General features: G+C 35.3%; 1 protein-coding gene and 4 non-coding genes across 5 annotated transcripts; all 5 read right to left on the bottom strand.

Annotated features, from left to right (window-relative positions):
- Positions 1 to 989: 989 nt before the first annotated feature.
- LOC132616687 (uncharacterized) lies at positions 990 to 16092 on the bottom strand. The gene is made up of 19 exons (XM_060331263.1): positions 15690 to 16092; positions 11783 to 11857; positions 10458 to 10608; positions 10309 to 10377; positions 9984 to 10153; positions 8750 to 8887; positions 7983 to 8108; positions 7034 to 7132; positions 5792 to 5912; positions 5565 to 5628; positions 4999 to 5053; positions 4784 to 4908; positions 4388 to 4461; positions 3337 to 3386; positions 2469 to 2555; positions 2053 to 2103; positions 1892 to 1975; positions 1583 to 1633; positions 990 to 1345 (listed from the first exon to the last, which is right to left on the bottom strand). Exons 1-19 carry the CDS (start codon positions 16011 to 16013, stop codon positions 1262 to 1264), a joined length of 1998 nt encoding a protein of 665 aa, XP_060187246.1. The 5' UTR covers positions 16014 to 16092; the 3' UTR covers positions 990 to 1261.
- LOC132620730 (small nucleolar RNA snoR113) lies at positions 13139 to 13234 on the bottom strand. The gene has a single exon (XR_009575161.1). It is a non-coding gene; the product is annotated as a small nucleolar RNA snoR113 (small nucleolar RNA).
- LOC132620728 (small nucleolar RNA snoR113) lies at positions 13517 to 13609 on the bottom strand. The gene has a single exon (XR_009575159.1). It is a non-coding gene; the product is annotated as a small nucleolar RNA snoR113 (small nucleolar RNA).
- Positions 13920 to 14013, bottom strand: LOC132620727 (small nucleolar RNA snoR113). Its single transcript, XR_009575158.1, has one exon. It is a non-coding gene; the product is annotated as a small nucleolar RNA snoR113 (small nucleolar RNA).
- On the bottom strand, positions 14238 to 14331 carry LOC132620729 (small nucleolar RNA snoR113). Its single transcript, XR_009575160.1, has one exon. It is a non-coding gene; the product is annotated as a small nucleolar RNA snoR113 (small nucleolar RNA).
- Positions 16093 to 21381: the final 5289 nt, after the last annotated feature.

Raw genomic sequence — 21381 nt, 5'->3', positions numbered from 1 at the left:
ATAGTTTGGTAGCAGAGAAGAACCTTTTGTTATTTTAGGTCAATAAAAATAGCATGTTAGTATTGCATTTTATACAATATATATATTACTTTTTCTTGTATAGTTTGTTTAATGAAGGTGACTCTGGAAAAGTAGGGGAAAATTTACATTAGATAGAGAAAAGCAGAAGAACAGATTTGGTGAAAATCAAACGTTGATGCAAAAAGAAAACCTAGTTTTTCTTTTTAATAATTCAACTAGGAGTACCGCATTAAGCCCCCATTTGGCCATAAGAATTATTCACTTTATTCCGGAATTTTTTTTCACTTTTTTCCGAAATCAGCGTTTGGCCACGAGAATTCCGAATGCAACTTGAAGTTGTATTCCGAAATATCAAAAACTCAAAAAACTTGTTTTTAAAAAAAAAACACTTTTTTACAACTACATTTCACCAAAAAATCCAATTTCAAAAACTATGGCCAAACACAACTCCAACTCCAGCTCCAAAATTCCAAAAAAAAAGTGAATTTTTTTTGGGTATCTATTGCAAATGGGGCCTAAGTTTCAAATTTTTTATATGGGTGGAAACACAAATACAAGTAGTCAAATGGGATAGGAACATAATAGCGACAAATAAAGAAAGCAACATGACTAGTTGTAGTCTACTACCAGAGAGCAAGGGTCCGCATTCAATTTTATTTACAATTGCAAATGAATTGGTATTTGGCAGCTTGCTATGAGTTGTATAGCATCCGTAATAAAAAGGACATGCAGTCATGCACACAAGTAAAAATCTACTAACAGCTAACACTAAAAAACACAATATTTTGCGGTTGATGCAAGAATCTAATACTAATATATATGAACGTGCATCAGATGCAGTACCACTTAACCTCTAATTTTTTCTTCTGAGTTGCTGGCAAGTTGACTCAAAACACTAGAAAATTATAGTACCAAAAAGGGTACAAAAAAACATTAATTCAAGTAAATTTGATGAACGATGGGGAGGGAGAGGTCAAAGTTCGACATGTTTTTATTGCGTTCAAGCATTTTATTTTCAGTAACTCTGCCTTTAATAAGCTGTTACAGTGAAATACATTTCCCGATAGCCAGAGCTTGAAAAAGAATATTCTGTGATACAACTTCTTTTTTTCTATCTATATTAAGTGTAAAGATGTATAAATGAGGAACATCTAAGTACAGGCGAAGATAATTAAGCTTCACATATACAAATGGTGGCAAAATCTTTGACAAGTATAGAGGGAAAATAAAGAAAGAGACTTCAATCCTTGGGCCTCTTGCTCATTGTTTTTCTCTTGTTCACTTCCAGGTATCTCTTTCTTAGCCTAATGGCTTTCGGTGTAACCTGCACCAATTATTATTTTTAAACAAACGCGTTGTTAGCATCGGTTTGTTTCCATAGCTAAATAATAAGTAATATGCCTAATTAGTTTTATTTCATTTTGGAAGTCGGTAAAGCTTTATTGACCAATTCACCAAGGTAGAGATGTTCATCCAAACAACCCATTATTCGAAATAAGAATTACAGAAAGCTAGATCTCTAACGAGAAGTCATTTTATCACATTAAAATAGAAAACAGACCTCAATAAGCTCATCGGAAGCAACGTATCCTATGGCTTCTTCAAGAGACATCTGCAACAAAACCATCGAACATCAGACAATCGACAACCAAAAGGAGCACAGCTCAGCACCATAAATTGAAGATGGACAATCCAGTGAAGTTCTAGATTTCTCACACTTCTTTGAACACTTAACATTACGCAATATGATTAAGAGTATCATATCCAAGATGTCAACAGCAAAAGCTTTTTTTTTTTTTGAGAGAGAACGGTAATACTAAGAGAACAAAGTTTTGTAAGTGGATAACGTAAAAGCAAAATAGAAACTCACAAGGCGAGGAGGAGTTAACTTCACATTCTCATCCTTGCTAGGGGCCCTTATATTGTTGAGTTCTTTTGCCCTAACCGGGTTGACCTGTTTCATGCAATCACAAAAGAGTCACAAATGCACATGACAAACACACTGTAAGAAACGAAACAACAGCTCCTTACATCAAGATCTGTATCTCGAGAATGTTCTCCAATAATCATGCCATCATATGTCTGCATATTATCCAAGACAAAGTAAGATCACAATATTTTTAAATTTTTCATAAGAGCATGTGATCTACAACGCTATCAAGATCCCTGATAGCACATGCGATTTGTTACCTATCTTTACTTCAAAGTTTCAAATTTATAACCCGAAGACCTTGTGAGGACTTTGATCCGGTAGTTTATTATAACATTCCACACATAAAACATCTTCCCATCATCCCCTCCCCCCTTTTCAGAATAAGTAATCACAACTTGAATGGCAAGAACATCCGACCCATCAGCCCCAGGTCCTACTGGCCAAGGTTGATACCCTTTTACTAGTAAGGAAAGAAACTAGGACAAAAATTTGACAAACAGTTCAGCTGAACCACCTCCATCCCAGGAGCCACAAAAAGAATTCCACGAGCTTCTAAACTCGTCAATGCATGAGCAGTGATTAAGCCACGGCCCATTGATACCTGTTCAACCAATAGAATGAGGCACAGTTATCCACAAATGGAAACAGGAGATATTTATCCTTTACCAAGAAACTAGAAGATATTATATCAAAAAAAAAAGTTTGATCAAGTAAGATATTATAAGAGGGAAGCTATGTTCAAATCTGAAGCTAAACTGTCTCAAAATGTAAGACGGAAGCTGCATTTACTATAACTCCTAACGAATGTGCTAGACAATTGAGAAGAGAATAAGGTCCAAAGTAATTCTGGGACCAATGAAGATGCTCCCCGAGGATTTTCAATGTTACATGACACAAAATTGTCGTCAGAGAAAATATAATGAGAAAATCTAGAGAAAAAATGTTTTATTTATGCACACCTAGCATCTTAAACATGGTAGGCATGTAAAAGTATCTCAAGAACACCATTCTCGAGAGTACTGGAATACAAGCTCGGGTATACCAGCTACACACTAATAGGCATGACCACGAGAAATGATACTATGGACCATGAAAGTCACAAGTTGTATTATAGGACAACAGACAGAAATACTGAACTAGTGAACTTTCTGGGACACGCATTTACACAACACTGCATAGTAAAAATATTTAAAGTAGAAATTAGCTGAACATACTTAAGATGCGTAGGACAAGGAAACAGAAAAGACAATCCTGGGTGAACTGAGGAACACAAGCCATTTATTCTTCACAATGATGAAACATATAGCAGCTTGAAGATGGCAACAGGAATAAAGAAAAGAAATCTTGAATGTGTCTTTAGACAGGGTAGTAAAGATGCTTACTAGAACTCCTTTCCTGACATTTCCAAGAGGACCACGATATTTTTCATAAGCTGCATGAAGGAGAAAGATGCTAAGAATAATGAAAAACTTAAACCATATAGCAGGCATTCAAACATGCATTAAATGTAGTCAAAGTAGACAAAGGAAAAAAAGCTAAAGAATAACTCCAATATAACCAGAGCCTCGTGTTTATGCAAAGATAACACTTCTATGTATACGTAGAAGATAAAATGGAAAAAACTCATTTTGAAGTGCCCATTCAGAAATCAGCATGACAAGTCCAGCTTTTCCTTATTACCGACTGTCGATTAAAATCAGGGATAATCACACTGATGGGTTATTAGTAAATTCTAATTTTGGTCCCTCTATAATATGTTACATTTAAACAATAGAAGTTAGAACTATATTACCCTCATGTACATGGATACTAGATGATGTAAGAGTTAACAATTCTTTTAACTTGTGAAGATTCACGATGATATGGATCAAAAATGCACATTTCAATTAATAAATTTAACTGTGCTAGCTAGATATCACAAGAACCAAATCAGAATTGTCGATATTTGAGGGACTAAGAGTGAAAATTCCCTTAAAGTTAAGAATCCAACTGTCCTAAAGACTCCTCAAATCAGAAAATACAATGAACGCCATATTCCCTCTCAAAGATAAAACTGGCACATGAAGAACCTCAGCTCACCAAAAGCTCAGTGGATAAAAAATTAGAAAGGGGATCGAGGTGGATCCAAAGAAAGAACAGGGACATAAAAAGGAGTAAGTTTGAAACACCAATGTAAATTCTGAAATCATCTAATACCCGACAAGATGTGTTGTTACAAAGTTCAACTGAGCTGGTATACTCACATCAACATTTTTTTTTTTGTGAGAATTTACTCACATCGACACATTGCTAGCACATAATTACAATTTTTTGCATTTTTGCTATCATTATATAAAATAGACAGAGAGATCCTACTGTAATGTGCAGCACGAAAATGTAGAAATTGTCAGATAACTTGTAAATTGAATAGTAAAGATTAGTTGAAAAGTATACTCTGAAAAGCCCGGTGCATAAATCCAGAGCCACGGGTGTCACTGCTGAACACACTTCTATAGCCAACCAGTCCTCTGCATCAGTTCAGGGAAAGTTCAAATTTAGACAAACTAAACAATGGAATCAATCAGACAAGCTTGAATAACATGATGTATACAAACAGGGTCAGAATACAGAAAGGTACATGAAACTGAAATCTGAAATCTACAAATTTGTTCGTCGCCTCCAATAAAATTTTTGAAGAAAATGCATTGATTCATCATTTCAATAAATTGACAATTAGCTTTGTTAAGCTGTTAACCAAGGAAAAATCTAGTCAAAACCATTCTTCTAATTACGTATCATTGTGCTCTATACAAGTAATTAAACCTGCAAATAACAAGTGAAAAGAAATACCTTGAAGGACATGTCAGACACATTCTAGTCCTTCCTACGTTGCCAGGAACAGGGCCCATGTCAGTAACTTCACCTCGCCTGTGAGAAAGTGCTTCCATGACCAAACCTACATGAGCGTCATCAACCTGGAAATGGAAAATGGTCCCTAGAGGTTTGGTATAAGTTCTGAATAAGTAAAAGATAATATCATAGGTTTATGCAATTGACTTGTGCACCTCAATAGTCACTTCTTCAATTGGCTCAAGCTTAACACCTCTCTCTACTTTGTACCTATACATACAGCCATTGCAAACGTAATATTATCAGTTTATCACCAAGGTTAATGGTGAATAATAGACATCAGTAGAACAATTATCATTAGGCCATCCAAGACCCAAAAAATTACTGTCTCGAATGAATCTATACACGTCTACCATAGATATATATATGTGTATGTACTGGGATGTGCACTTAGGCGTGTATGTCTAGTTCTGGTAAGCTTTAATCTACAAACCATTCACAACAACAACATACCCAATGTAATCCCACAAGTAGGGTTTGGGGAGGGCAGGATGCACGCAGACCTTACCCCTACCTTTGTGAGGTAGAGAGGCCTACAGACCATTCCATGATAGAAAATAATTCTGCTCCTTTTTGCTATATGCTCTATATATTCCTGAACTATTGAGTAATCATAACAATATTTACCAAGCCACCAAGTTAACATTACAGAATAAAGGTATGCAGGCATCAAGATGTGATTCTGAACAAGTCAGTCTAGAATGAGAACAAAGAAGCTCACATGACTTTAGGTGGGGAGACAGAGAGCTCAAATCCTTCGCGTCTCATGTTTTCAATTAAGATGCCTATTTTGAACAAGAAAAACGAGAGTTAGGTTGTATGTAAAACTCTAGACAGAAATATTTCAGGTGGACTGCTTGATCCAGTTTAATTTTGTCCCTTGAGCACATATGAGACAAGCAAGAGTATTGACAACACTGTTACAGATTGTTACAACAAACAACTCACCTAATTGAAGTTCACCTCTACCCTGCACTTCATATGATTCCGACGTACTGGGGAGAACATTTATGGCAAGATTTGTTTCTGATTCAGCTAGCAGCCGGTCACCAATTTTCCCTCCAGTCAACTATAAAAAGTACAAAACAATTTAGACGGCATCAGAAGAAAGAAGAACCTGTAGTTTCAGCAATCTCATTTCTCACGCAGTTAAAAATCGAAAAGACACATGCCTTCTGGAATTTCTTGAAAGTCAAAACGGACTGATCTCTCTTCTTTTTTATCTTTTGGATAAGGTTCAAAATGGACAAATTGCTACTCACAAATTCAATAAATTGAATTTCTTGATCCAATGGACACTGGTTCCGAAAAGCTATATCTCAAAAAGTTGTAGTCTTTTAAGGGAATGAACTGTTTATTCATTACCAGGAGTCAAGGAGCAATCTATAAGTTTAATACTTCTAACAGATTTTGATAACCTATATAAGTTTACTTCTCAATCATCTATCAAATAAAAAAGGCAATTGCGACAAAACCCGCAATTACTGCATACAAACCACCCTAACCTATACATCTTCATTCTCCACTCCCAATTTTATGCCATATTTTCCAGAAAATGTTTAAAAAGCTGTAGTACAAAAACCTAACACCAATAATTACAGTCACTTTCTCTGTTTGTGGAATCATACAGTCTCTGTTAGAGGATGTAAGGAAAAAGACAATGGCAGTCTTTGTTCATACTATTAAGGTAAGTTATAAGAGAAATCTTTGAACTGCCAAATTATAGAGGCTATCATTGTATCCCCCAAAAAAATCAACATCCCACCTTCGGTTATTCTTCCTTTTGACTAAAAACATCTCCCAACAACTCCATCTTAAGTTGTCTCAAACTACCATTTGATCTCTTTCTCTAAGATAGAGACCTCAGCTTCAGAACCTTTCTCAAAACTACAAATCATCTATCCAAATAATCTATCCCAATAACAATCAAAAGAAATGATAAACGTAAAAGAAAATATGAAAAAGAAAATTAAATGGTTTAAGATCAAAATTTACAAAGACCGCTGGATGTTTTATAACAAAAATTATGCATGAGTTGGGTGTCTCTTTTGGGGACATTCTCACGGTAAAATAGGGGCAAAAGACCGTCAACAATCATCCTTCACGGAAGTTGCAGCTGGAAAACAGACGCAACTAGACACAAAGATCACACATATAGGAAATGAGGAGGAAAAAAAAAAATATACTCACATGAATACCATCAGAACCAGCCAAGGGAGAATCATTGACGCCGAAAGTCATGGAGATGGTAGGGGGATCAAGCACAACCGTGGGCAACGCTGTCAGAACCTATCCAGTTTCAGAGAAGCTGAGAAATTTAGCTCACAAAGAATTCATTGTCGGTAACATGTTACAAGATCAAGAACCACATGCCATGTAAACATAAAATAGAAAACTCAAACAGGAAAATATAATTGAACAAGTAACAAGTACTAAAATGTATCAACTAGAACTTAATAAAGACTAGTCAAATTAAGGAAAAGGAAGTAAAACAGTGGTAACCATGATGGGTTGACGACTTGGATATCAACTATTGCTTGGTCTGAACTCTGTATCAATTGACTAAAACATACATTAAATTACAGACATTGTCAGTAGTTGACTTCCACAATCAGGGATATCTCTATACATAGATTTTTTTTTTTTTGACAATAATAACATTACATAGATTTTATTTTTAAGCTTGTACAACTTAAGAAATATAAGATGACAACTGGCCCATTTAATAATTATTATTACTTAAACCATTATATTCCACTTAAATGACATCCTACTACAATTTATTTACCTACAGCCATAAAAGTTAAAATGGCTTCAATTATATCACTTTAGGCATTATGTAGAAGGCATGAAAATGTTGATTTCCACATTTAAAACACAACAAAGCCGTCGATGTTTATTCTGGAATAATCGTGACTACAATTTCTACAGAGGTCATATCACTTTATGGTAGGAACTCTTGCGTATGCTGCTGAAGTGTCTTATCCCTTCTTTGATGTGAAACTTATCTTATATAATAATGCCAGCAAAATTTCCACCCACAGAACGACAACATTCCCAGATCAAAAAAAGCAATGGAACAAATAAACATGATAAGAAACATTGAGAATTGAGTTGGATCGATAAAGAACTCAGCTACCTCCGCATTTGCAACTGTGTGTCCAATTGTCGGACTTGACAAACCTGCCATGGACACTATGTCACCTGCACCAGCACTATCAACTGGATCTGCTCTCATACCCTTCTTTTTCATCAGCTTCACAATCTAAAAGTTTGACCAACAAACAAGGAAGGAATAGAAAGTGAAAAATTAGCTGACAATGTCAAAGCATGGCACAAGTTCAGGCTTCCTATTCCAACAATAAGAAAATAAATAAATGACACAAATATAGTCCTAAACATTCACGCTTAAAATAAGTTGTTTGAATGCTGACTAAAGCATTTTTACCTTAGTAAACTGTAGGATGAAATACCTTCATCCGAATCTATATGAGCTATCACCAATTATAGCTTTCCTCTAAAAAGTTGAATTACTGCCACATAATAAAGTTGCCAGTGACAGCAATCGAAGTTACAATCAACAATCTGATAATAGATTCTTTAAGTAATTAATCTCCTATGTTAATTAAAGTACCACAGAAACGATACCATTATATCCCATGATGAAATATGGCTTATACACCTAATTCTCTGTTACATGGTTTCAACTATTTGACATCATAAAGTTACCAATGTTGGAGTTCAATTTAGGTTGATCAACTATTTAACTCAAATTTCAACGTCGGAAAATTAGAAAATTTATTTGATGATTATACATACAACAATTAATTAGATTTTCAAAATATTCCCTTAACATGTTAAAACATATAAGTTACAAATTTGGTACATTATCTGGAGACAACAGACCTTTCCTTCTTCAATTTTTACAGTTCCATCGTCTGTCTTCTTAAGCCCGTTTACTTTATCACCGACACGAACAACTCCACAAGTTACACGACCCGTCAAAACACGCCCAAGATAAGGATCTTTCTCCATCATGGAAACCTGAAAGCAACTATTAAGCATCTTCTCAATGCACATAAAACGCAGAAGTGCGAAGACTCATAAAGGATTCAGATTAGAAAATCATCAAAAGACTGTGGACCCACAAAAAAAAATAGATAAAGAAAGTTATCCAATAGGAGCAGCAAACAGTCCTTCAATGGTACAGTACATCTAATTAGGGCCCCCGACTGAGAAAGTGGATCCATTGAGTCAAACAAAGATGCAGAGCTTGTTTCTTAAGTTGCAGATTACCTTTCAAAGAGGACAGAACAATAAACCTAGCCACTGTAGCAAGGTCTAAAATCACCTACTCCGTTGTACTTGATGACAAGTGGTCAGAGGAATCTTTGAGCACTTCTTGTATAAATCCTAAATCTTGAGCACCTCCCCCCGGCTCCTGTTTGGGTTGACTTCTCACCTATTGGTAACAGTTGCCTGACTTTTTCCTCAGGTAGGCTTCTTCGATTGATTGTTTAAGCAACCGTCTCCATTCATAAAGGTATCTTTCCCAACTCATCTTGCAGCATTATATCCATTGTAAATTTATCTACATTAGCTCTGCACAGCACAAACTTTTTAACCTGCTCGCATGCACTTGCCTTCGGCAATTTCTTTCTCTCTATCAATGAGTCATCTTATTCTTTTTGAATATTAAAAGCTAACAGCCATTGGATCATGCGTTCGCTTCTCTCTTCAATCTTTATCCCTTAATCACCAAATAAATATTTCGACTTGTCATTACTTTCACTGTCCAACAAAAATAAGACTCTCACAACAAGCGTTCATCTGCAACTTCTCCATTGGCAATACCTCTAGCCAATTACGAAAAATTCACAGTACAATATTTTGTTGGAAAAACAAAGCAGGGACGAGTTTCTTACCCATGGGCCATGGTTAGTGGCACTTGAAAAAATCGAGGTATCTCAACAAAGTGCAACAAAATGTACAATAGCTAAATGTACGCAAGCTTAAAGATATGAGAATTATTACCAGCACTTGCACCTGCTACGCTTCAAATTTTGCAAAGTTGCATAAGCAGCTATTTCATTTATCTTATTACGATTTATAAACTAAGAAATGCAAATGCAATACTAACCAACATCTGAAAAGGGGCATCTAGGCTGGCACTCGGTGGAGGAACATGCCCAACAATAGCATCGAGCAATTGCGACATATCCTTCACATCAGGAGGACTTTTTGTATATGTGGAAGATGCCCATCCTTCTTTCGCTGAAGCATAAAGAACAGGAAAATCTAATTGTTCCTCTGAAATAGAATCATACAAGCTCGATCAGAAAGGGTAGATTAAATTTAAAATACATAAAAAATATACTCTGATGTATGGAGAGACAGAGAGAGATCCAAGTGACAGGCCAGAAGAAAGGATCTTAGAATTTTTATGAAAGTTATGTTTCTAGAACCTGTAGCACCAAGGTTTGCGAAAAGATCAAATACAAGGCTCTCAACTTCATCACATCTCTCTTCGGTCACTGCATATGTATAATTGAACAGTTAAATATGAAAACACTAATGGAACTTGTGATGAGAATCACCTCAGAAATCATAATACCTGCAGGTTTGTCTACTTTATTGAGAAGAAGAATGGGGCGTAAACCATATTTTAGGGCCTTAGCAAGAACAAATTTTGTCTGTGCCAGCGGACCTTCACCAGCATCAACAACTAGTACTGCTCCCTCAACCATGCCAACAACCCTCTCAACCTGTAAGCAAATGAAAAGTGAAAAGCTCACAATTGTCATGTCAACCTACCAATAAAAAATGTCATGTCAACCTAACAAAACGAGGAGACACTCGGAATAGAAATTCAAAGAAACTTCCATGAAAATAATGAAACACTGCAATGAAAAAGTCAGGATTGATGGCATTTGACAACAAGCCCAACTTCTCCAAATTTTAGTAAGATGAAGATAACAAATGAACAATAAAGAGAGCTATTCTCAATTCACCAAGGTAAAATGGAATTCACTCCCATAGTCCCATTCAATATCCTGATGAGATATACATCACTATAATCGACCACCAATAAAGCATCCATGGTATCAGCTTTTCTACAACATACCAAATTAAAATTGAAGTTTTCATCAATGGAAACATCATATTAATGCAAAGTGGCTGACATTAGAAACAGTAGTGCTTTAAGCATGTTCACTTAAGTTTTTAAAAGAAAAAATTTCAAATTCTTATAATGAAGTGATTGGAAGTTGGAAGGTCCTTCTCGTTGAAAAGCTCTTCTTCCACACACAAAACACTCATAAATCTTCCAAAAAAAAAAAAATACAACTATCAACACATCAACTTCCACAAACGTCTTACTCAATAATTGGTGCAAAAAACTTTTTTCCAAATATTTTCCAGACGGCTCCTCATGAGAACCTTTAACACAAAGAGTTCTTTTACAACAGTCTTACTCTCAAGGATGCAACTAAGGAGAAGACTCAATAACAGCTTCCCCTAGAGCTACTAGTAGCTCGATCATCTTTTCCTATTCACTAAGCCTGAATTACTTCCCAAAATCTTGAAATATTTATGATTCTTATTCAGTAACACAATATAGCCGATCCATTTATTGATTCTAGAGACAATCTGACACCTGGAAATAACTTCTTGCTTCTAGTTAAAGCAATTACAATGATAATCCTATCTCAAAGCTTATCAGCTTTTTCTGTTTTTATCATTTTCCCCCTCAAAATCCAAATACTCTTTCAAGAAGTCCATTGTTTTCATACTCTATACACTTTAAACCCAAGGTAATAGTCTAATTACGAATTCTTGTGGCAACTTTTATATCCGTGATGGTACACTAAGGAAAAATCACAAAATGAAAAAGATTATAAAAATACTTCACCACCAAAAATACTCAAATAAAATACTTACTTCACCACCAAAATCTGCGTGTCCAGGAGTGTCCACCATGTTTAGCTCTTTGTCCTTCCATGAGATGGATGTAACCTTAAAGGTGATAAAAGCATATCAGAGCTCACCCAGATTTTGGTCCAAATAACTCCATTAATGGAGGTTTACTTGAAATAACAACAGCAGTGCTACCTAAGCAACCATGTTTAAACTTACATTGTGATCCATTTTGCATTCACAAAAACAAATTAAAACAAAAAGAGCAAGGCCCCAAAAAACACAATCACTCTTGTTTAAAAAGTAAAATGACATCTATGAGTTCAACCCCTTGGTTTAAACTTCATTTATCTCAAATTATTCAGAAAAGTCAAACTGCTTCACCGTGACAAGAATAATCAATTACTTCATTTATCTCAAATTATTCAGAAAAGTCAAATTGCTTCACCGTGATAAGAATAATCGATTACAATCTGACTTAAACTGAAATATAATCAACTAACCTGCAACTGAACTAAGCTATTTATTTTAGCACAGAGGAAGTAGATAAAAATAAAATACTATGTACATCCCTTTTTATAAAAATTGAAAAAATAGAATACAAACCAAGACACAAGACATTATCCCAAAATTTAGTATTTATATTTGACATGTTTATTTATGCCTATCTGCTTTTAGTATGACATCGTCATACAAAAATTCTTCTCATCCTTGGACAATCACTCCCCCCCCCCCCCCCCAAAAGGTAAATAATAAAAATAAATCTCCAAAGAAATTTTCCATCCAGAACAAAAAGTGAAAAAAAATCATGCACTAAATTCCAGTTCCTAACTCTATATGTGCACTATATTTCTTTGACTCCCTTTGTTTCTTATTAATATGATTAGCTTTGTAGTTTACCACAGATACATTGACCGCTTTCCATTTTAAGGGAAACTACATTTTCTTTAGATTTTACCCTCTTCAAACAACATTTTCTCACAACTTGTAAGTCCAAAATTGCTTAAACCATACAAAAGAGGAGCCAGAATTTGCTATTAAAAATTTACAACAAAGACAACCAAAAAATCTGAAGAGTATCATTTCACATTACTTCAAATTTTGTTGTCAGTAAATATGAAAATACTTTTTTCCTGATGTGTTGAGGTCTTCAAGTGGGTGCACAGTCAAAATTTGTCGCATAAAATGGAACAAAAGGGGTATCACATTGGGCGTTCATAATACCTCTCAGTACTAAGAAAAAAAAAACAAATCAATATACAGATTAACCACCCGGCCAAAGATAAGGGTGAAGAAAACCAACTATCAACTAAGGCCGGCGATAAGGGTGAAGAAAACCAACTATGAACTAAAACTTTCTAAGATCAATATTATCCATATCTGGCTCAGCAAATATACCTTGTTGTAGACTTTCATCACTCTACTACCAACCACACGGTAGCAGCCGTAACTCCGGCCTTTCTTTCATCATTGCCAGTGGAAACAGTAGCTTGGATTTCACATAGTAGCAAGCTCTAGATTTTCTAAATCCTCCATCACCACATGTATTTTAATACCAACATACATTTTAAATCAAGAAGAAATTCCTAATACCACGAAAGTTAAGTTAAAGAATCATACTGGTGGTCCTCACAAAACCTCTTAGTTTTAGAGGGAAAAAAAAATCAAATCAATATACAGATTGAGTACCAGGCAAAAGATTGGGAGAAGAAAACCAATGCATCAGCTATAACTTTCTAATACCACTCTCATCCATATCTGGCTCAGAATATACCTAGCTGTGACTTTCATCACTCTACTACCAACCACACAGTAGCAGCCGTAAGTCCGGCCTTTTTTTCATCATTGCCCATGGAAGCAGTAGTTCCTACTTCACATAGTAACAGCCCTTAAAATTCTGATATCTATCATCACATGTATTTGAACACCAACATGCATCGTCAAAGTCACAGAGCAATCCTGAATACTACTAATAGAGAGTAGTGAGTCAAACTCACAGAGCAATTCTTGGAAAGCTAAAGAATCATACTGGTGGTCCTCACAAAACCTCTTAGTTTTTGAAGAAAAAAATCAAATCAATATACAGGAGTACCAAGCAAAAGATTCGGAGAAAAAAAACAGCTCATCAGCTAAAACTTTCTAAGACCACTATCATCCATATCTGGCTCAGAAAATATACCTAGCTGTAATTTCATCACTCTACTACCAACCACATGGTAGCAGCCGTAAGTCCGGCCTTTTTTTCATCATTGCCAATGGAAGCAGTAGTTCCTACTTCACAACCAGTAATAGTGAGTAGTGAGTCAAACTCACAGAGCGATTCATGGAAAGCTAAAGAATCATACTGGTGGTCCTCACAAAAACTCTTAGTTTTAGAAGAAAAATATCCAATCAACATACAGATTGAGTACCAGGGAAAAGATTCGGAGGAAAAAACCAACTCACCAGCTAAACTTTCTAAGAGCACTATCATCCATATCTGGCTCCGAAAATATACCTAGCTGTAATTTCATCACTCTACTACCAACCACATGGTAGCAGCCATAAGTCCGGCCTTTTTTTCATCATTGCCAGCGTAATCAGTAATTTGGACTTCACATAGTAATGACCCTTACAATTGTGATATGCTACATCATCAGTAATTCGGACTTCACATAGTGATGACCCTTACAATTTGGATTTAACCCGTGGACTATATAGCACATTGCTTCTAGCATGAGAATACTAATGAGGCTTGCAGCAAATGTAATTAGCCCAAACAAACACAAAGATTACTTATTTAAGCTGGACGATTAAATTAATTAATTCCTTTCTTTGGTCCGTCCAACATTTAAATGCAGATATTACACCTCTCATCAAACCTACATATTAACAAAGTCAATATACACACACACACAAAAATATGTATATAGTTGTGCATCCACTAATTATATGCTGGATCCGTCTAATAATCAGAAACTTATAACAAAGACAGTTGCAAATGAACTTTGCTATAGAAAAGCTTTGACAATATCCGCATAAGCAATATCCCCCCCCCCCCCCCATCTAAACAATTGAAATCAATCAAACATACTTTAAAATTCGTACAGCTACTAACAATTTTTTGAAGTTTTCAACCCAATAATTAATAATAAGGGGAAAATAGGTATGAAATGGTAGACTGTCTCGTGGTTTTCCAAACTAGACAAGTAAAAGTAAAAGTGGCCATCTATTTTTAGAATATTGGACAAGTAAAAATGGACATCTATTTCTACTCCTTCCGTCTATTTTTGCTTGTCCTGTGTACTAAAAATAGTTTACTTATCCAGTTTGGTAAACTAAGAGATAATTCACCATTTCACACATATTTCCCCTAATTACTCTCAATTTATGGGGCACACTTTTCTTTTTAATTTGTCCCAAAAAGAATATCACCTTTCTATATTTAGAAACAATTTAACTTTATAAAATGATTTACAGCCACACGTTTATCTTGTTTTGGACCACAAATTTTAAGTCTTTCCTTTCTTTCTTAAACTCCGTGCTTAGCCAAATGGTGTCACATAAATTGAGACGGAAGGAGTATTAATTATTGGGTTGGAAACTTCAAGAAATTGCCATTGACTGTACAACGTTTAAAGAATTATAATTGATTTTAATCATTAGATAACTTAGTACTCCCTCCGGAACAAAAAAAGGCGTTCACTTAGCCTTTTCTTCTTGGATCAAAAAAAGCACTCACTTATCAAATCAAGAAAGAATTAACCTTATTTGACCCTATTAAGTGTTATATGATCAAATCTCAATGTCTATTTAATTATGGATAGTTTAGTCAAATTATCTCAGAGAGAGTAAAAAACAGGAGTAATATAGTAAAAGTGTCATTCTATTTATGAATCCTTACCGGGACAAGTAAAAATGGACAATCTATCTCTAGTAAAAATGGGAGTACCTTAGAAGCAATAGTGATACCGCGTTCTCGTTCAAGGTCAATAGAATCCAAAGCACGTTCATGAGGTATATCAGCGCCACACTGTCTAAGCAACCTATCCATAAGAGTCGTCTTTCCATGATCAACATGAGCTATAACCGCCACATTCCTCAGCCGCCCAGGATCCAGCGCGCCGCCGTGTGCAGCATCGGCGGGGGCAGTAGCGGCGGCGGTAGAGAAAGCAGCTCGAGCGTAGGATAATAAAGGTTTGGTATGCGAATAATGAGAAGAGGTGGTTCGAGTTGATGTGGACCACAGAGATCGAAGTAATGGACCGACCACCATTTCGAAGGACAGAAATGGCTGCTTCGTGTGCTGCTAAATCTTAGTCCTCTTGTTTATAGAGGTTTAGGGTTTTAGGAAACGAGTACTAAAAGATCTTTTATTTTTATTTTTTTATTACAATGGATGGGGGAAGTAAATTAAGGGATAATTTCAATAATATACATAATTCAGCATAAAATATTATATTCATGTAATCATATTTTTAATTTACATTTATATATCTATTGTCTTTTTTTTGCAACCGTGTTTATACACGCGATATACATCACTATACAATATTATACACTTATTGTAAATAATATATAAATTTTTTATGAAAGTGTATAATAATGTATAAAAAGGTCATTTCGGATAATATTAGAAATATGGATCATTTCGGGTGAATATTTTCTCTAACTAGATATAGAGTGTTATTTTCTCTATCCCGAACTACTAAGTAGGTATTTGGCCATAGAGACAAAAGTATTTTTCAATTTATTTAGAATTTTTTAAGTTGGAGTAGTGTTTGGATATTTGGTTATAGTTTTTCGAAAAGAATATTTGGGTTTTTGAATGTACAGAAAGTGAAAACATGTTGTTTTCCAAATTTCAAATAAAGTGGAAAAAAAATCCGGAAAAGGTGAATAATTCTCATGGCCAAATAGATTTTAACTTTATTTGGAATTTTTGAAGTTGAGTTAAATCTGGCATTAGTGATCCAACGTATATAACATAAACAAAAAAGGGGGCCTCACTTTTTCCGCACAATCGACAAAAATATTTAGATTTATCGATTGTAATTATACAGAGTGGTAAGTATCACAAGAAGTATATAGGATTATATAGTCAAAATTAGGATGTTTTATGGAAGATATCGGGTTCGATCAAATCCTAAAGGAATGACTCTCTTCTCCGCCGCTATTTGAGTAGTCAAATAGTTTTTTTTTTCATTATAATTTCCTTAACTAGATTATATACGGCTGAATTTATTTCTCTTTTGAAAGTATGTATTAAGAGTTTTATATACGTTGAAATTTTAGTTATTTTTTACCTATATATCTAGACGTCATGTCGAAAATGTTTGTATTTATCAAATTTCGGTTTAGCTATTTCGGGTTCGGTTTTTTGAAGGTGCACACCAAACACCGAACCAAACTAGTTCGGTTCGGTTCTTTCGGTTTCGATTTTTTAAAGTTCGGTTCGGTTCGGTTTCGGTTTTTTCAATTCGGTTTTTTTAATATAATATTAGAAGCGATTCCATTGACACTAATTCATATTCTCAAAAGCAATAAAACATAAAACTGATAAATTGAAATCAAAATCAAACAAACAGGATACACAAGAACAGAAAACTATAATCATGACATAGGATTACTAGGTGTTATATACATACCGTAAGAATAATTAAGAAAACACATAAAGGACATACATTAATCCTAAAGAGACATCCTAGTTATCTTTCTTTGTTAAGGATATTTGATTTTTTCAATTGAAGTGGAAAATTAGGGATACAAATGCAAAAGAGGACTTATTACAATTGAGTTTTTTTTTGCTTTAAACTTAATGGGCTTGGATTATTTTAATTTTTTTGGGTAATGTATTAAATTTTGGTGCGCGTTCGGTTTTTCAGTTCGGTTTTATCAAACTTCGGTTCGGCTATTTCAGTTTTGGTTTTTTGACGATGGACACCAAACACTGAACCAAACTAGTTCGGTTCGGTTTGTTGAAATTTCGGTTCGATTCGATTCGATTTTTCGGTATTCGGTATTTATGCTCATCCCTAAGTTGAACCACTAATTTCTTCAACTGAACTAGGTACCGTACCACTGATCTGAAGCCCAATAATTGGGAGGTGCGGTTCATGCATCTTATAGTTTTCCAAGTTATGGTGGGTCAACGTTTGTACAAAACCATATGCCAAAGATACTTGGCAACTTTACCATTGGAACATAACTGAAGTACCTAACAATATCATCAAATCCAGGCAGTCATTTATTTAATTCCATATATTTACCAACATTTACTTAACACTATGGCATACTGTTATACAGTGACAACACTAACGGGATATATACAAGAATAAAAATAAATTTCAATAGTTACCCATTGAAGGAGCTAGAAGCTCACGTTCAGAATTTGGATTTCCGTAAGCCAGCTCCTTTTCGCTTGGGTGATTTCAAAATATGGGAAATATCTTGAGGAGTTCATACCTGAAATTTTGGATAATTTGGTGAAGTTTTTGAGTGATTTTGGTGGAGATTTACAAATGGATTAACATGAAGACGATGAACATTTTTTTGATTTTTTAAAGCCACATGACAATTTTTAAATTAAAATATAAGGAAAATAATTTTTTAACTCGCAAAGTTGAGGGGTATATTTGCCCCCTTTCCCCATATTTAAAAAAAATATTTTTTTTAATTACTTAAGGGGTAGGGGAAGGGGAAATGAAATGGAATTACAACGTGGGGATTCGAACTCTCACAAACAAGATAAAAGTTCAGGTAGTTAACCAATTGAGCTACTAGATTCCTACCCCTTTTCCCCATATGATATGGATAGTAAGTTGTTTTATATTTAAAACTATTTCAAATAACTTTAAAAGTGGTTTCCACCTATTATTACCTTGTAAGATATATATGTATAAAGGTGAGTAACTTTATAGAAACAAAAAAAAATTAATAGGTAAGGGGTCGTTTGATTGGTGAGATAAAGATAATGATTCTGGGATATCCCATAGGATTGTTTTATTCTGCGTTTGGTATTATTTAGTCCCAGTTTTATCCCACCATTTTAGTATCTATCTAGACCTCGGTGACCATAATTACTTGGTACCTATTAAAGACCACAAATTTGAAGGGAAAAAATTAAAGACCAACCCGAAATGGGACCATTTGTGCGAATGACCTAGTTAACAATTGCAGCTTTAAACTGTAGGCAATCGTGCAGACCAGTCTTTAATTTTTGCCCCTCAATTCACTGGTCTTTAATTTTTGTCCTTCGCTAAAAAAGGTGGTCGAAAATGTAACACCCCATATCTTGGAACTAAGTTTAGACTCATATCATTAGAGTTTTAGTGGAAAAACTGAAGGTTTGAACGTTTTGCGAAAATGGTTGATGGGCCTACTTCGGACAGCGATAACTCCTTGATTAGTTGGGAATTTGGGAAAGTACCCTTAATAAAAGTTGTAGTACGTAAAAATACCTTTCAAACGATATAAGGACCAGGCTAATCAGAGACCGGAGCAAGGAGATATGATCGTCTCAATATGGCTAATAGTAAGACACTTAAAATTCTATAGAATCGGCTAAGTTTTCGATACGTCTGCCTTCCAGTCAAATTTCGTGAAAATCCATTGGGAATTTGAGGAAACTTAAAACATGAAAGTTGTAGCCCTTTGAAATAGATTTCCAACGGTATATTGTGGAGACCAAACAGAGCTCTGTACAAGAAGTTATGACCATTTTACCGAACACTGCGTAGAACCGACACACGCCGCTTTTCTGGGCGCGTACGATGGCCCCGCATCGCGGGCCGATCGCGCAAATCTAAGTATCGACCTGCAGAATGTCGCGTGATGCACGTGCATCGCGGACCCATCGCGTAACAGGTCGGGTTTCGGGTCAAAAGTCGGGATTTCGCGTTTTAGGTTATATTTAAGCTTGGGGTTTATTTCCCCAACACCCCTAGTCACGAAAAATCACCCTAAAGTCAGAGGGAACAAGTTCCAAGCCTCAAGAACCCTCCAAGGTAAGTTTTATTATGATTCTAGGTTGAATTCAAGTCCCTAATCTCTTTCTAACTTGAGTAAACCCTTCTAATCAATAGAGTTGTGAGTGCAACATTATTGTTGGGCGTGGAAACCCTAGACCTCGTTTTCAAGAGGATTGGATGTCAAAAAGGTAATGCTTCTACACTCTAATCATTCATAATAGTGAATTGATGAGTTCTTGGGAGAATAGTAAATGGGTTTAGTAAAGAGAATTATACGAACTATAGTAGGGTTTTGGATTGTTGACTTGAGATTGTTATAATGATATGGGTGATGGAGAATGATGTTAATTACACCTAATTGAGATCGTAGAATCACCTAGAAGTAATAGAATGAGAATTGGGTGAAGAACACCATTAATGGATATTGTGGAGCTTTATGCCCACTAAGTGTTTGATAAAATGCTTAGATGACCAAAGCATGAATTATTGCTAATATAGAATCCCTTTGACTTGTATTGATATAGATCAAAGTTGAAAGGGTTGACGAACATTGTATTACCCTCAAAGGCTGGAATTAAGGTATGTGAGGCTAACTATCTACGTTAGGGAATATTCATGATTCTTCCTACGCCTCATTCTTCATACTTGTTAGTAATTTGACTCAGAATATAGTTTAGCCCTAGTTTCATGATATGATATAGAATTGTTATCTTCTAGGGTTGCAGTTACAGAATTCGTTCATGGTTGTCACTTTGAACATCATGAACTCAACACATAATCTTTATAGACTTATGTGTTGTTGTCACATGAGTCTCAGTCAGTGTATAACCAGTCATTTGCATGAGTCCCATAATCAGAAACAGTTATCATGCTATCAGCTATAGCCAGTCTCAGTCTTGTAAATTGTTAATGTTGAACACCTGTATCTGTATTTTTGGGCCCGAGGCCATAGTTTATGCATACGTATTGCTTGGGCCCGAGGCCACAGTTTATGCATACGTATTGCTTGGGCCCGAGGCCACAGTTTATGCATACATATTGCTTGGGCCCGAGGCCACAGTTTATGCATACATATTGCTTGGGCCTGAGGCCACAGTTTTTGTGCACATTATTTGGGCCTTAGGCCACAATTATATTTACAGTTTTACAGGTGATTCTTCATCCAGAATAGGGAGTACTTCAGCTTCTTGCTTTCCTGTTTAGTTCAGTTTTAGTTTCAGTTTCAGTTTCAGTCCCAGTATTTTATTGCTTCAGTTGCTTTACATACCAGTACAATTCAAATGTGTTGATGTCCCTTTTATTGCTTGGGGGCCTGCATCGCGATATACAGGTTGACGACTCGGCTCTTTAGGAGTGCACGTATCAGCTATTGGTGAGCCCTAAAATTCCTTCGGGGCGTTGTCAGCTATCTAGTTATTTCAGTTTATAAACAGCTCCATTATTCAGTATTCTTAGAGGCTTCATAGACACAGTTCAGACAGTCAGATATTTATTATGTTAGCCTTGTTGGCAATTGTTCAGTTGTTTTGGTTTAAGCCATGTTGGTTACGTTCAGATATTTCAGATTGTCTAAGTATTTCTGCATTATGATTTCAGTCAGACCTTTAGTATATCAGCATGTGTTTAGTTGTTTCCACATTCAGTTATGTTTTTGATATCACATGTTGATTCAGC

This window comes from Lycium barbarum, chromosome 11 (genome assembly GCF_019175385.1).
Source record: "Lycium barbarum isolate Lr01 chromosome 11, ASM1917538v2, whole genome shotgun sequence".
Lineage (NCBI taxonomy): Eukaryota > Viridiplantae > Streptophyta > Magnoliopsida > Solanales > Solanaceae > Lycium > Lycium barbarum.
The sequence above is the reverse complement of the archived record's forward strand: the minus strand, read 5'-3'. Positions and strand labels throughout refer to the sequence as shown.

What these genes read in the sequence shown, in the direction of transcription:
- LOC132616687 (XM_060331263.1), bottom strand. Translation starts at nt 16,013, where the DNA reads ATGGTGGTCGGTCCATTACTTCGATCTCTGTGGTCCACATCAACTCGA. An exon ending in CGCAAACCTTGGTGCTACAG is followed by an intron (nt 10,154 to 10,308) that starts GTTCTAGAAACA and finishes ATTCTATTTCAG; the next exon opens with AGGAACAATTAGATTTTCCT. An exon ending in TATGCACCGGGCTTTTCAGA is followed by an intron (nt 3,387 to 4,387) that starts GTATACTTTTCA and finishes TCCTTCATGCAG; the next exon opens with CTTATGAAAAATATCGTGGT.